The 15,377-nt window shown below is 37.6% G+C and overlaps 1 protein-coding gene across 1 annotated transcript in view; it reads left to right on the plus strand.

Annotated features, from left to right (window-relative positions):
• Positions 1-27: 27 nt before the first annotated feature.
• Positions 28-15,377, plus strand: part of TMEM123 (transmembrane protein 123) — a 78,420-nt gene continuing 63,070 nt past the window's right edge. Inside the window, exons 1-2 of the mRNA XM_068555149.1 lie at positions 28-274; positions 4,470-4,526. Of these exons, the coding sequence (XP_068411250.1) occupies positions 175-274; positions 4,470-4,526 (157 nt within the window). The 5' untranslated portion in view covers positions 28-174. The remainder of the gene's footprint in view (positions 275-4,469; positions 4,527-15,377) is intronic.

The raw sequence follows: 15,377 nt of genomic DNA on the forward strand, positions 1-15,377 counted from the left end.
CCAGGCCAGGCTCTCGCGCCCTATTTGGTCTTTGGGGGGCAGGCGGTGGGAGGCGAGGCGTGCGCGGCGGAAGGGGACGCAGGGCGGGCTCGGGTGCGCCAAGGCACAGCTCTAACCAGCGCAGCCGCCACCTCCTCGGGAACCCACGAGGCTTCCGCGTCCTGCCTCGGAACAATGGGACTCGGCTCGCGAGGTATCTTGGCTGTGCTGGCCCTGGGGGTCGTGGTGGGGGTAGCGCTGCTGAAGATCATCGCCGACAGCACAGACCCGGAGGGTAAGTGGCTGCGGGGATCGCCAGCCCCGGCCCCGGGAGGAGTTGCGCTGCCCATCGGGAGTTTCCAAGTTGGATCTGGTTGTGCAGAAAGTTCTGCAACTCTTAGGCCAAACGCACGGGGCAGACCTGGAGGTGACCTGATGGCCCCATCAGGGGGAAAACTGAGACTTGGGCCAGTCCCCCAGCTGCCCCAAGGCCGCCTGCTTAAGAAATGGTCCGGTCCTTCCCCTCGGTTTTTCTGCAAGCAGCGGACGCAGGCCTGGAGGAGTGCGTATAACCTGTTGAGTTACCGAAGGATGGGCCTTCAGCAGGGGTTCAACTTAGTTGTTACAGTCTTTCCCCGAAGTTAATGTTTTCCTGGGAGGTTAGAGATTATCTAAACCTTGCTTTTGTAAACGATTAGATGGATTGAAAAATATGTCTACCGATTCCTGAGCAAACATGTCTACCAGTTAGTTGCGGAACCTTTTAGGCGTTTTCCGGTGTTTCATCGCCTAATTGTGTATTATCAAACCAATTATTTATAGTGTTAAGGACCCCAGACGCTCTGGGGCTAGTGTAGCTGGTTGGGAGCTTTCGGGGAGTGCGGACAGCTCTCCCGGGCGCAGGTGATGCTCGTGCTTCTGTGGATGGGCGCTACCAGCCCCTTGTGTACCGTAAACACCGGCCGAGGCGGGCCGAGGCGCATATCAGCTGTGCAGCCTTAAGATCACAGCTGCACTATTGTTAGGAGTCCACGACGTCGTCAGTAAAATCATAACAAAATGATTTTGACATTTCTCTTCTGGGGGAAGTGGAGGTGTCCCTTTAGGCCCTTGGCCCTTTGGGAACTTTTTGGGTAAAGTCGTGAAAACTGATTTGCTGTGTAAATTCTGTTTTCTCTTTGTCAACTCTTATAGAAGTCAGGTCACTGATTAATGGTCAGTAAACTAGAATAAGTTAGTTTAAATGACCCAAGTTTTTCCTGGTTTTAAATTCTATCCACTGTATATTACATTAGTTTTATCCAGCAGTTTGCAAAACCAGACGGTTCAGGCACAACACCTGCTTTTGCTAGAATAATCTGGGTGACTTAGACAATAACAGTTTTCGTTTGTTTTGCTGAATTTTTTTGTTTGCCGAATTGCACATGTGACAGACTGACTTTGTAGAGCTAATTTTGAGATCGTTTCAGGAAAGAATGATCAGTAAAATCATGTCTGTCATATTTTCAATATTATGAGGTATTTTATTGTAAAAGTGAACTATCTGGAATTAAACTGTATACTTTGCTGCTAATTTTATGCCAATATTTATGTGAGTTGGTCTCCATTTTTTTATTTGTTACTTTGTGAAGGTATACCTGCTTATTGTTTGTCTAAAGAATTACTGAGTAGAGAAACTGAGTGTGCTTGCTTTTCTTGCCCTCATAACAGATTTTTTTTGCCCTGTTTTAATACTCACTGTTTGACTGTTCTGTTTGTTACTTGATGTCTCACTAGACATTAATGCTATTTGGAAAACTTGGAATGTTCTACTATATGAAAGCCTTGATTTCATGAACTAGTATAACCAATGTGAGCTGGAATCCATTTCTGCAGACTATAAGGTCACCTTGAAACTAGAGTAAAGGAAGGTTCTATAGAGGATGTCTCAAAAGAGCAAGTAAACGTTGTCCTAGTCGTTATATGCAGTGTGTAATCTGTATAAAGTGTCATTATGAAGTACAGTGATTTTTGTCATACTAGAGCTTATATAGCTAATTTTTACTAGACACTTTTCCTGTGCTCCTCACACTATGCTGATTGAGGTCCATACTTCATCCCATTGGATCCTCACAGTATTATCCCCATTTTATAAATGAGGAAACTGAGGCTTAGAAGTTACCTAATTTATTCAAAGTGAAACAACTTATACATGTTTGATTTCAGAGGCCAGAATCCAAACTCTCAATTAACCATTTTGCCACTAAGCTACAGTAGGTGATGTTGGCTCTTCAAGTAGGTAATACTTTTATCCACAATGCTGTCATTGCCCAGAATATTGTGGGAGAAGATAAAAACATTATTGAAATTCTTCTTTTAAAATATCCTTCACAGTCTGCTGCATAGTTTCATAAATATCTTCAGTTGAAGGAGGAGGGATACTATGAACAAGTTAGCAAGCCAGCAAACAGGATAGATTGTGGTAGTGCAATGAAAGACATAAGGGTGGGGAAGGCTATTAATCAGGACTCTTGGTGGCAAGTGACAGAAACCCACCTTAAACAGCCTTAGGGGAAAGGAAGGACTTTATTGACCCTTAAATGGAAAAGTCCAAGGATTAAGGTGGCTTCAGAAATGCTGCATTCAAGAGTTCAAATAGGTTGCTAAGAGATGGCCATTTCCGACTCTCTAGATTACATCTATCAAACCATAGGCAAGCCCTCGTTAAAGTGTTCTTAGCCTGCAGGGGGAATCCAAATAACAGGGACTTTCTAAAGTGATTCCCAGGCTTCAAAAGCCAACATAATGGGTAGCCAGTTAGGATATGAAATTAATCTTTAATGAGCCTATGCCACTTAATGAACTTAACTTTCTTTTTTTCTATTTAGTGCAATATTCTATTTTAATACTTGGTCATTTTGTCAGGTAAATCGTCAGCCTCCTTGTACTTAGATTGTCCATGACATTCTTTATCTCTTAGGACACAGAAACAGTGCCTGCCCATAGTAGATACTTCATAAGTATTTTTTGAAAAGAGGAGAAAAAGTCCTAAAGCTAGAAAGAGCTTAGAAAGAACACTGCTTCTGCCTTCTTCCTCAAGCAAAAAAAAAAAAAAAAAATGGGTTGTCAGGATATCATCCCTCATAAGAGTGACAACAGCAGGGAGACAAACAGGAGGCTCTCGTAGCAGTCTAGGCAAAAGACGAAGGCACGTGGTAATGGAGATAAGTAGATAGAGTCTAGATCTTTTTAGGGGGTAGAACTGAAATCATTTGCTAATAGAGTGCATGGTGGAGTGAGGAAGAAGAAAGAATCAAAAGATGACCTCTTGGTTTTAGGGTTGAACAACTGGTAATGCAACAACTGGGGACACTGGGGCAGAAGCAGGTTTATAGCAGAAAATCAATGGTTCCATTTTGGCACTCACAAGTACAGGCTTTGGAATCAAACAGCCTGGTCCAAATCCAGACTCTGCCACTTACTAGCTGGGTGGCCTCCTTTGGGTCTCAGTTCTGTCACTGCACAACAGTGTTCCTGTCACAGAATTGTTGTGAGGGTTAGATGAGCTAATGCAAGTTACATGCTCACCACGAGGCCTAGCATGTAGTAAGCCCTTAATAATGTTGGCAATTATTTGCTACCTGCTGCTAAATACATGTGTATAGTCTACTGACCTTGATCTTTTTCAAGTTTAATCTTCACACTATATCCTTTTGTGATAAATGGATTATGGTTCCAGCAAGAGGAAGAAACGCACAGTAAAGATAGCTCCTTCAAAGTTGTTATTGCTTACTTTCTTTGTACTTTGAAGGTTTTTTGGGTAGGGGAAACCTATCTTTGTGAGAAGTGCACAATAATAAACTTACTTGCCTCCCATGTAGTATATGTGTTAATCTTCCATTATACAAAGACCAAAGATGAATAACCCACTCTGAAAAGTTGCTTAACTGGGGCATAGAATTCTTCCAAACTTTTTCCAAAATTTAAGGTACTAGCTAAAAATTCAAAGAATTATACTGAGAAGACTTGCAATTTTAAATGAAAATCCTAACCCACTTCATCTTCTCTCCATTGTATGAAGTTAGGTATGTTGGTGGTACGAGACCTCGGGGCACCCATTAATAGTAAGGGCCCCTCCCAGGATGGTCCACTCTACTCAGAAGAGCAGAGTTGTCAGTAGCAAAAATTCCTCACCAACCACTGTGTCCTCATGTGGGTGAATGAACTTTGGCAAACTATTGTATCATTGGCTGGCACATAGTAAGTACTATATAAGTGTTACATTAGCCATATGTTTTCTGTCTTGAAAAATCCAATAATACAGTCCCAGATTTACTGACAGTTTCGAGGTATATTTCATAGCAACAGTGACAAAAGTAGAACTTCCTGTGGAATAATCTACCCTTCCCCCACACCACCACCACCCCAGAGACAGAAAGAAACATATTGCCAGTGTTCTTAGTTAAATATTAAATGTCCTTTCATCACAGGATATTTCTTTGTTTTTATAGGATCTCCAGGTAAGAAGAATCCTATGTCTGTGGAAGACTCCAATGATAACCCAATAGGTGAGTTTAAAAAGGTTAGGAAACGGATTATCTGTCTAGTATACATAAAGTAATATCAGCTAGTCAAGTACATGTAAGCTGGTACACTGACCTGTCTTAACCATGATTTGTTCATTCATGAATCCCTAAAGCCTACCATCAAGGGCTGCCCTTAGTGGGCATCAGTAAATGATAGTTCACTGGATTAATAGTCTTTCTCAGTTTAGCAAAGATGTGAATAAATTCTAAAACTAAAAGCATACAGGAATTTATTACTGAGTTCTGAAGCACATTTTTAGGTATGACATTTTGCGCTCTGCCTATAGATATGTACTATGAATATGTAAGTCTGCTGATCTTGCTGGTAGAACAAGTCACGCTAAGCTGGTCAGCCACAGCAGCCTTAATTTGCCTTGGTGGACTCCAGGGAGACCCTACTTATATTTCACCCATCAGTTAGATTTCAACCCACCCTCTTGCTTCCCTATTGAAACAATAGATGAGGCCCTTTTTTAATTTTTTGGCTGCACTGGGTCTTCTTTGCACCTTGCCGGCTCCTCTCTAGTTGCAGCACGTGGGTTGCCCCACGGCATGTGGGATCTTAGTTCCCCAGCCAGGGATCGAACCCGCATTCCCTGCATTGGAAGGTGGATTCTTAACCACCAGGAAAGTCCCAAAAAGATGCTCAAGCACTTTTCTTGTGCTTTTAGTTTGGGACAAATGGATTTCTTTCTTGATTTTCTGAGTTCATTAGCATGGAAAGATAGGAACCAGGCTGATGTTATAAATAGTAAACCATCAAGGCATGTTTCTTGTAAGCAGTATTTAGTTTTTCTTCTTACTGTCCTTGTTATTAAGAGTTGACAGAGGTAGAAACTAGAAAAAGGCATGCAAATCCTATCACTGGACCCATTTTCTCTACTTTTATTCAACAAATATTTATTGAGTGCCCTAATGTAAGGACACATTACAAAATGGACCAAGCCCTTACTTCTTGGAGTTTTTGTTTGTTTTTTGTTTTATGTCATTGTAGAAAAATACACATAACATAAAATTTACAATGTTAACCATTTTTAAGTGTACAGCCCAGTGGCATTAAGTACATTCATATTGTTGTGCAATGTCATGGAGTTTTTTTTTAATTAATTTTTTTGGTGAAATATAGTTGATTTACAATGTTCTGTGAATTTCTGCTATACAGCAAAGTGATTCAGTTATACATATATACACATTCTTTTTTATATTCTTTTCCATTATGGTTTATTCCAGAATATTGAATATAGTTCCCTGTGCTATGTAGTAGGGCCTTGTTGCTTATCCATTCTGTATGTAATAGTTTACATCTACTAACCCCAAATTCCCAGTCCATCCCTTCCCCACAGCCCCCACCCCCTTGGCAACCACAAGTCTGTTCTATATGTCCGTGAGTCTGCTTCTGTTTCATAGATAGGTTTATTTGTGCCATATTTTAGATTCCACATATAAGTGACATCAAATGACTTTCTTTCTGACTTACTAAACTTAGTGTGATAGTCTCTAGTTGCATCCATGTTGCTGCAAATGGCATTATTTCAATCTTTTTTATGGCTGAGTAGTGTTTTATTGTATATATATACCACATCTTCTTTATCCATTCATCTGTCGATGACATTTAGGTTGTTTCCATGTCTTGGCTATTGTGAATAGTGCTGCTATGAACAAAGGGATGCATGTGTCTTTTTGAATTATACTTTTGTCCAGATATATGCCCAGGAGTGGGATTGCTGGATCACATGGTAATTCTATTTTTAGTTTTCTGAGGAAACTCCATACTGTTTTCCATAGTGGCTGCACCAACTTACATTCCTACCAACAGTGTAGGAGGGTTCCCTTTTCTCCACACCCTCTCCAGCATTTGTTATTTGTAGACTGTTTAATGATGGCCATTCTGACTGGTGTGAGGTGGTACCTCATTGTAGTTTTGATTTGCATTCTTCTAATAATTAGAGATGTTGAGCATCTTTTCATGTGCTGTTGGCCATCTGTATGTCTTCTTTGGAGAAACGCCTCTTTAGGTCTTCGATTGGGTTGTCTGCTTTTTGGTTGTTGGGTTTTATGAGCTGTTTGTATATTTTGGAAATTAAGCCCTTGTTGGTCGCATCTTTTGCAAATATTTTCTCCCGTTCTGTATATTGTTTTTTCATTTTTTTATGGTTTCCTTTGCAGTGAAAAAGCTTATAAATTTGATTTGGTCCCATTTGTTTGTTTTTGTTTTTATTTCTGTTGCCTTGGGAGACTGACCTAAGAAAACATTGGTATGATTTATATCAGAAATGTTTTGCCTATGATCTCTTCTAGGAGTTTTATGGTGTCATGTCTTATATCTAAGTCTTTAAGCCATTTTGAGTTTACTTTTGTGCATGGCGTGAGGGTGTGTTTTAACTTCATTGATTTACATGCAGCTGTCCAACTTTCCCAGCAACACTTGCTGAAAAGACTTTTTCCCATTTTATATTCTTGCCTCCTTTGTTGAAGATTAATTGACTGTAGGGGTGTGGATTTATTTCTGGGCTCTCTATTTTGTTCCATTGATCCCTATGTCTGTTTTTGTGCCAATACCATGCTGTTTTGATTACTGTACCCTTGTAGTATTGTCTGGGAGGGTTGTGCTTCCTGCTTTGTTCTTTTTCCTCAGGATTGCTTTGGCAATTCTGGGTCTTTTATGTTCTGTATAAATTTTAGGATTATTTATTCTAGTTCTGTGAAAAATGTCATGGGTAATATGATAGGGATCACATTAAATCTGTAGATTGCTTTGGGTAGTAGAGCATGGGATATCTTTCCATTTCTTTGAATCATCTTTAATTTCCTTTATTAATGTTTTATAGTTCTCAGCATATAAGCCTTTCAGCTCCTTGGTCAGGTTTATTCCTAAGTTTTTTTTTTTTTTTTGGTGTGATTTTGAAAAGTAATTTTTTTTACATTCCCTTTCTGCTATTTCATTGTTAGTGTAAAGACATGCAAGTGATTTCTGTATGTTAATCTTGTATCCTGCTACCTTGCTGAATTTATTTATCAGTTCCAATAGTTTTTGTGTGGCATCATCAGGGTTTTCTATATATAGTATCATGTCAACTGTATATAGTGACAGTTTTACCTCTTCCCTTCCAATTTGGATATCTTTTATTTCTTTTTCTTGTCTGATTGCTGTGGCTAGAACTTTTAGTACTATTTTGAATAGAAGTGGTGAGAGTGGGCATCCTTGTCTTGTTCCAGAATTTAGCAGGGCTTTCAGCTTTTCACCATTAAGTATTATATTGGCTGTGGGTTTGTCATAAATGGCTTTTATTATATTGAGATATGTTCCCTCTATACCCATTTTGGTAGAGTTTTTATCATGAATGAATGTTGAATTTTGTCAAATGCTTTTTCTGTGTCTATTGAGGTTATCATGTGGTTTTTGTCTTTTCTTTTGTTGATATGGTGTATCACATTGATAAATTTGCATGTGTTGAACCTTCCTTGTGAACCTAGGATGAATCCCACTTGGTCATAGTATATGATCTTTTTTATGTGTTGTTGGATTCAGTTTGCTAGTATTTTGTTGAGAACTTTTGCATCTACGTTCGTCAAAGATATTGGCCTGTACTTTTCTTTTTTGGTGGTATCTTTGTCTGGTTTTAGTATCAGCGTGATGCTGGCTTCATAGAATGTCTTTGGGGGTGTTGCCTCAACAGTCTTTTGGAAGAGTTCGAGAAGTATCAGTAAAATTTCTTCTATGTATGTTTGGTAGAATTCACCTGTGAAGCCATCTGGTCCTGGACTTTTGTTTGTAGGGAGTTCTTTTTTTATTACAGGTTCTATTTCACTTCTAGTGGTCGCTCTGTTCAAATTATCTATTTCTTTTTGATTCATTTGTGGTAGGCTGTATGCTTCTAGAAAGTTGTCCATTTCTTCTAGTTTGTCAAATTTGTTGTCATATAATTGTTCATAGTATTCTCTTATGGTTTTTTGCATGTCTGTGGTATCAGTTGATATTTATCCTATTTCATTTCTTATTTTATTTGGGTTCTGTCTTTTTTTCTAGGTCTTGGTTTTATTGATTTTTTCTATTGTTTTTTATCTCAATTTTATTTATTTCCTCTCTGAGCTTTATTATTTCCTTCCTTCTGCTGACTTTAGGTTTTGTTTGTTCTTCCTTTTTTTGATTCTTTTAGGTGATAGGTTAGGTTATTTTTTGAGATTTTTTTCTTGTTTCTTGAAGGCCTGTATCACTATGAACTTCCCTCTTAAGAACTGCTTTTGCTGCATCCCATAGATTCTGTATGGTTGTGTTTTCATTGTCACTTTTCTTAAGGTATTTTTAAATTTCCTTTTTGATTTCCATGTTGACCCATTGGTTTCTTAGTAGCATTTTGTTTAGTTTCCATATAATCAGGTTTTTTTCATATATCTTTTCTTGTGGTTGATTTCTAGTTTCATGTCGTGGTCAGAGAAGATGCTTGAAATAATTTCTATACTCTTAAATTTGTTGGGGTTTGTTTTGTGCCCTAGTATGTGGTCAGTCCTAGAGAATGTTCCATGTGCACTTGAAAACAATGTGTATTCTGGTTTTTTTGGATGTAATGTCCTGAAAATATCAATTAAGTCTAACCGTTCTATTGTATCCTTTGGATCTTTGTTGCCATTGATTTTCTGTCTAGAAGATCTGTCCATTTATGTGAGTAGGGTGTTAAAATCTCCTACTATTATTGTATTTCCATCTCTTTCTCCCTTTATGTCTGTTAGTATTTGTTTCATGTATTTGGGTGCTCCTATTTTAGGTACATATATGTTGACAAGCGTAAAAATCCTCTTCTTGTATTTGTCATGGATTTTTATTGTTGTGGGTTTCCTAATGCTCCATGTAGTTCATACTCTCAGTTTCCTCTGGGCTTGCTTTTTATTATTTCTGCTGTACATAGTCAGAATATACTTTTATTCTAGTTACAGTAATTCTACAGAAAAATTTTCAATTGGAAAAAAATGACTAGATAGATTACCCTAAATGTACTTGTGATTATTATTGGGCAGTTGTGGGAGTGGTTTTTTGTTTTTAAATACTTTATTCAGTTGTTCGGTGTCTTTTCCTATTGGCCTTTTTTTTTTCATTTTTAAAATTTCAATTTATTTAAACAGACTAAAAATAAAGCACAGTTCACCCTTTACTCTCATGCCCCCATCCTCAACCTCTGGCAGCCACTGATTTGTTCTCTGTATCTATGAGCTTGTTTTGTTTATTTTTTGAATTCCACATATAAGCGATATTATACAGTATTTGTCTTTCTCTGTCTGACTTATTTCACTTAGCATTATGCCCTCACAGTCCATCCATATTTGTCACAAATGGCAAGATTTCCTTCTTTTATATGGCTGAATAATAGACCATTGTGTATATATACCACAATTTCTTTATCCATTCACCTATCAATAGACACTTAGATTGTTTCATATCTTGGCTATTGTAAGTAATGTGAAATGAACGTGGGGGTTTGCATATCTTTTTGAGTTAGTGTTTCTGTTTACGTCAGATAAATAGTGAGAAGTGGTAACTGAACATACGATAGTTCTATTTTTAATTTTTTGAGGAATCTCCATACTGTTTTCCATAGTGGTTGCATCAATTTATGTTGCCACCAACAGTGCATAAGGGTTCCCTTTTGTCCATATCCTTCACAACAGTAGTTATTTCTCGTCTTTTTGGTAATAGGCGTTCTAACAGGTATGATGTGATATCTCATTATGGTTTTGATTTGCATTTCCCTGATGATTAATGAAGTAGAGTATCTTTCCATGTACCTGTAGGCCATCTTTATGTCTTCCTTGAGAAAATGTTTATTTAGATCTTCTGCCCATTTTTAATTTGATTGTTTTTTGATGTTGAGTTGTATGGGCTCTTTATATATTTTGGACATTAACCCCGTATTGGATATATCATTTGCAAATATTTCCTCCCATTCAATAGATTGCCTTTTCATTTTGCTGATGGTTTCCTTTGCTATGCAGAAGCTTTTTAGTTTGATGCAGTCCCACTTCTTTATTTTTGCTTTTGTTGCTTTTGCTTTTGGTGTCAGATTCAAAAAAGTCATTACCATGCCAACATCACTGTCAAGGAGCTTACCACCTATGTTTTGTTCTAGGAGTTTTATGTTTTCAGGTCTTTTGTTCAAGTCTTTACCATTTTGAATTTATTTTTGTGTATGGTGTGTCAACCTTAAAAACTAAATAGCCAGTTATTTTACCAGCAAAATGAGTTCATTTGGGAACAGCAGACTAATTGTAATTCAGGACAAGCAATATATGGTGAATCATAGGCAAGTCTGGAGAACAAAGGAGAGAAGCATGCTTTTATAGAGGAAGGGAGGAAGTTGGGAGGGCCTGCTTCAAACAGAAGTTCGTTGGAGGAGAGCAGGAGTGCAGGGTGATAGCAGCTTCTCATTGGCTGGATGTGGTGGTTTCTCATGGGCTGGGCTGTTGCTGGGCAAGGAGAAAATCTTTCTTCCTTCTTCTGCGGCATGTAAAGTAAGCTTCTTCCTGCTGGGTCTGCAACTGGCAGTGAGAGGTAGTGTATGAGAGCTCTCCCTTCAGGGCTTCTCAACTTCATTTTTAAATGAGAGTTTATTTATTTTCACATTTCCCCCTGTTGATCAAGATCTTTCCTCAGAAGCATCACTGATCAAGAGTCAGGTTTTGGTGATTCTGTTCCTTGGTTTGAGGAAGGTCCTTTCCTGGTTGTCATATCCCACGTTGGAGGGAAAATGCACAAGTTGGAAACTGTTGAAGCTACATTTGAGTAACAGGGAAAGGTAGGAGGGAGAACTCTCAGACACTTCTCATGTAAAGTTTATATCTTATCAAGGTCATAGCATTTGGAGATCATCTAAGAGTATTGAGTTAGAATTTTCTCTATTTGATGCAAAACCTCTACAGAGATTTGACAGGCAACCAGTACAAAGTTGAAAAATAATTATGCAAAACAATAAAAAGTAACAGGACAAATCCAAGTTGTTTGATGATTCTAAACCATAACCCTAGACCCGAAGGTAGCCAGCTGAACAAATCAAAGGACCATGGAGAGAGTCAGGTGAAATTCCTTGTAACCAGTACACTTGCTCCCTGATCTTCTGCAGTTGAATTTCTGTCTTCCCAGAGGCATTAATCCATATGTGACAGGGGGTATTTGCTATTACACAAATGCCTCCTTGTTCAGCAAGTAGACAAACAAAGGCTATATGATTGTCCAAAACTACCTTAGCCAACGAGTCATGTGATTATTGTTAGGCAGCTACTGCCTTGGCTGTGGAGTTGGCTAGCTCTCCTAATGTTAGGGAGAGATTTTTGATTATGCATTCCCTGGTTCTTACCCCAACCCATGGGAGAAGGGCTCTCCCTATGGAGGCAAACCCAGAGTCATGTGTGCTTCCTGGAAGTTCCTGTTTAAGGCAGCCATGGAAGTTTAATGGGGAGAACCAATGGGAGGCTTCTGATTTGTTACAAATGTTGACAGTTAAATGTCCCAATAAGCATTGGCCTCCAGTTCACCATCTATCTAAACATTCATATACCCGTGAGAAATGTCATCCACTAGAGAAAAAGATAAAACCAGGTGGAGCAGAGAACTCCATCTAAGGTCTGGTTCTTCATTAGCTAGAATTTCCTGATTGACCTTTTCAAGCCAAGGGTCAGAGGAATTGGGATGACATTCTGTAAGGTACTATCCGAGCCTAAAGGTGTCTTTTCTAAAAACCTTGCAAAGAGAAGTTTGCCCACTTGTATTTCCCTTGGGTGTAGGAAAACAGATGGTATTTTAATAAGGAAAAGGGTGTGGGAGAGTTAAGGTCGTACAATTGGTCGTACAATTGTTATGGTTGGAGAAAGATTGAAACAAGGCATGGGAACACCTGCATGTAACAGCCTAACCAAATAGGTAACACCTGTAGGCTTGTAGGTATAATTGACAGTGGCATTTGGGACTAATGAGAAATTAGTTACAGGTAAAAACGATGGATTTCCAACATCATGAACAGTTTGGAGTATCTAGTGACATCCAGCAGTCAGAGAGGTTTCCCCTTTTGCAATAGATTGGGAAATGCAGATAAGAGAATTGTCTTTTCAAGAAAGAAGGGGAGAAAAAGGTGTATACCTGTACAGGCCTGGTTCAGTCATCTTGGAAGAGCTGTCTCCTTCAGGTGTCATCTGCTTCAATTCCTGTAAATCTTTATTTTCAGATCACCAGTTGGTGTACCGGTCCAGTCAGTGTTTGATGCTTTCTTGAGATGTGATGTGTTAAATCCGAGTCTATTTTTTTGAAGTTTGGCAACACAAGGGTTGGTTAACAGTGCCTGATAGAGGCCTTTCTAGTGGGGTTGAAAGGAGTGTTTCTAGAGATGTCTTTTCCAATAGATGAAATCTCCAGGCTGCAGTGTGTGGTGTTTGAGGCCTTCATCTCCCAGGAGTGCACTATGAAAAGATTGCTCTACTAAAGTATGGTTATTTTTGTGACACACATTTTAGGATACTAACTAGAATTATGACTGATAACATCATACCAGGACATATCAGAATTTTATACAATTTCTAGAACATTTATGTTAATAACATTCACCCATGCAATATAACTTAAAAAGGTTTATTATAGTTTATTTGACAATGCTTCCCATGTAATTTAACATGCCAAATAAGCCTAATTAGTTTAATATCTCTTTGTAAAGAGAGAGAACAAATCTTTTGAGATGTTGTAGGAGCTCTGGAAATTCCCAGGGTTACGTTCAGGTCAAAAAGACATTATTTAGAATTTGATTTTTGGAAAGTTTGTCAAAATTATCAAAAGGTTTTTGACACTTGACTAAATGAAATCACAGATTATTATAAAGCAATACTTTATTATCTAAAAAGTTTACATAGTTCTGAGCAAAACTTAGTTCTTTTAAAATTGAGAAGACTCTGTTTTCCCAAGTAATCAAAGACCTGATTAAGATAACATGAAGCACAGGAAATAATTTTGATAAAACACAAAATCTTTGCTTTCTAAGCAGGTTACTTAAAAGATAAGAATAAACCTTTCACAGAATCTTATCAGGAGCAGATCAATAGTCCAAGCAAACTTTGTTCTTTTAGTAGATGAAAGAAAATTAAGTTCCAGTTTTACATAAGTACACTATTGATATTAAAGGTTATTTTTTTAAACCCTTAGGACAAATTTGTTCAATCTTATCCAGCTTGATCACACATAAAACTTCTTTTCCAAGATTCTCTTTCCACAAACCTCCTACAACTTTCTTAATATCCCTTCAGATTTTGTTCTGTGTTTTTTCCTCTTTCCCTTTCTGAAATAACAAGCGTCACTTTAGGACAAATTACTTTCTTTTCTCTCAACAAAAACACATCTCTCATACCTTCTTTTACCAAAAACACACATCCTAGTTTTCTTGCATATGGAGATGTTTCCCTTATTATTTCTAGTAGCTTTAATCATGTTGAAGCATTAAAATTTTTAACACTAAGTAACCTTAATTTCTAGTGAAAGTAAGAAAAAGAACTGAACTGTTAGACCAGCATTCTTTAGATTGGTCAGTTTATGAATACATTTCATAATTTCTAGAAACATATGCTTTCTCATAGTACAGTTTTTTAGCATGGTACAAAGAGTATTTACTAAGAGAACTAAATATCTTTAGTAACTCTATAAAAGAAAGCCCAAAGTGGATAAACCTGGGTTCAGTATTTAGTGTTTCAGTGTTTTATCTTATTTGGAAATGATTCAGGTATTCAATGAATTTAACTTAACTCATTATTTAACTGAACTTAGTGAAACTTTAAGGTTCCAGATTACCAAAAGATTTAGGGAAACTATTTTAAAAGTTTACCCAAAAACTTTTTATTCTGTGTACATCTATTTAATTTACTTGTTTGTAACAATCATATTTAGGTTAATTATGACAATCTGATCATACTAAGTTATTTTTCTTGAATAATATTTTTCTTGAATAATTTTCTGAATGATCATTAAAGATCAATTCAGTACTTTGAGAACAGCTTCAGAGTCAGTGAGATGATTTCAAATACCCCTTCTAGCACAGGGAAATTTATTCTGAGGGGAGAAAAAGCATTGCCTCAAAATATTTTTCTGAAGAGACCAGATAATACAGCTATTATAAGAATATTTTGTTCATTGTGTAACATTTTCCATAACTGTTTTATTCCTTTTATATCCTCTATTTTCTCTTTTGTAGTAACACAGTTCTAATCGTTGAAAGGTTGTCTTTTGGACATACCGTTTGCCAATTTATTGGATGCAATTTAGCACAGTTTATTTGGCACCAATCCCGAAAGGAAAACAGCGTCTTTGGGGAATCCTGTATGATGTGTATTCCAGGAATGTGCTGTTGGGAAAAGTGGAGACAGCCATTAATACTACAACATCGGTGCCTATTGCTTTTGTAGGACTCACCACATTGGATTCAACAAATCCAGTTTTTCTCTATTTTGTTTGTTTTTCTGGTCTCTGTCTAAGTTCTATGAGTGGTATTTATGATTTATTCATCCTGGCACCTAACACTATGCCTGGTACGTGTAGTAGGTATGCACACATGTTGGTTGAACTGAATTGTGGAACCAAGTACATATTTTGTAGTTGCTGATTTAACTTATCAAAGAACCATTATATATGTTTTTCAGACAAGACTGGTCCATGCTCCAATCTTACCCACTATCATAGCTGGATTTTTTTGTTTGTTTGTTTATAGAGTAAGATAGATACTTGAGGTCAAAGAAACAGGAATTAAGGTTACTTTCTAACTGTACCACCGAATTATATGTAACAGTTCTATTTTTTTAATATGCTCTAATCATTAT

The sequence above is a fragment of the Eschrichtius robustus genome, chromosome 11 (genome assembly GCF_028021215.1).
Source record: "Eschrichtius robustus isolate mEscRob2 chromosome 11, mEscRob2.pri, whole genome shotgun sequence".
Classification (NCBI taxonomy): domain Eukaryota; kingdom Metazoa; phylum Chordata; class Mammalia; order Artiodactyla; family Eschrichtiidae; genus Eschrichtius; species Eschrichtius robustus.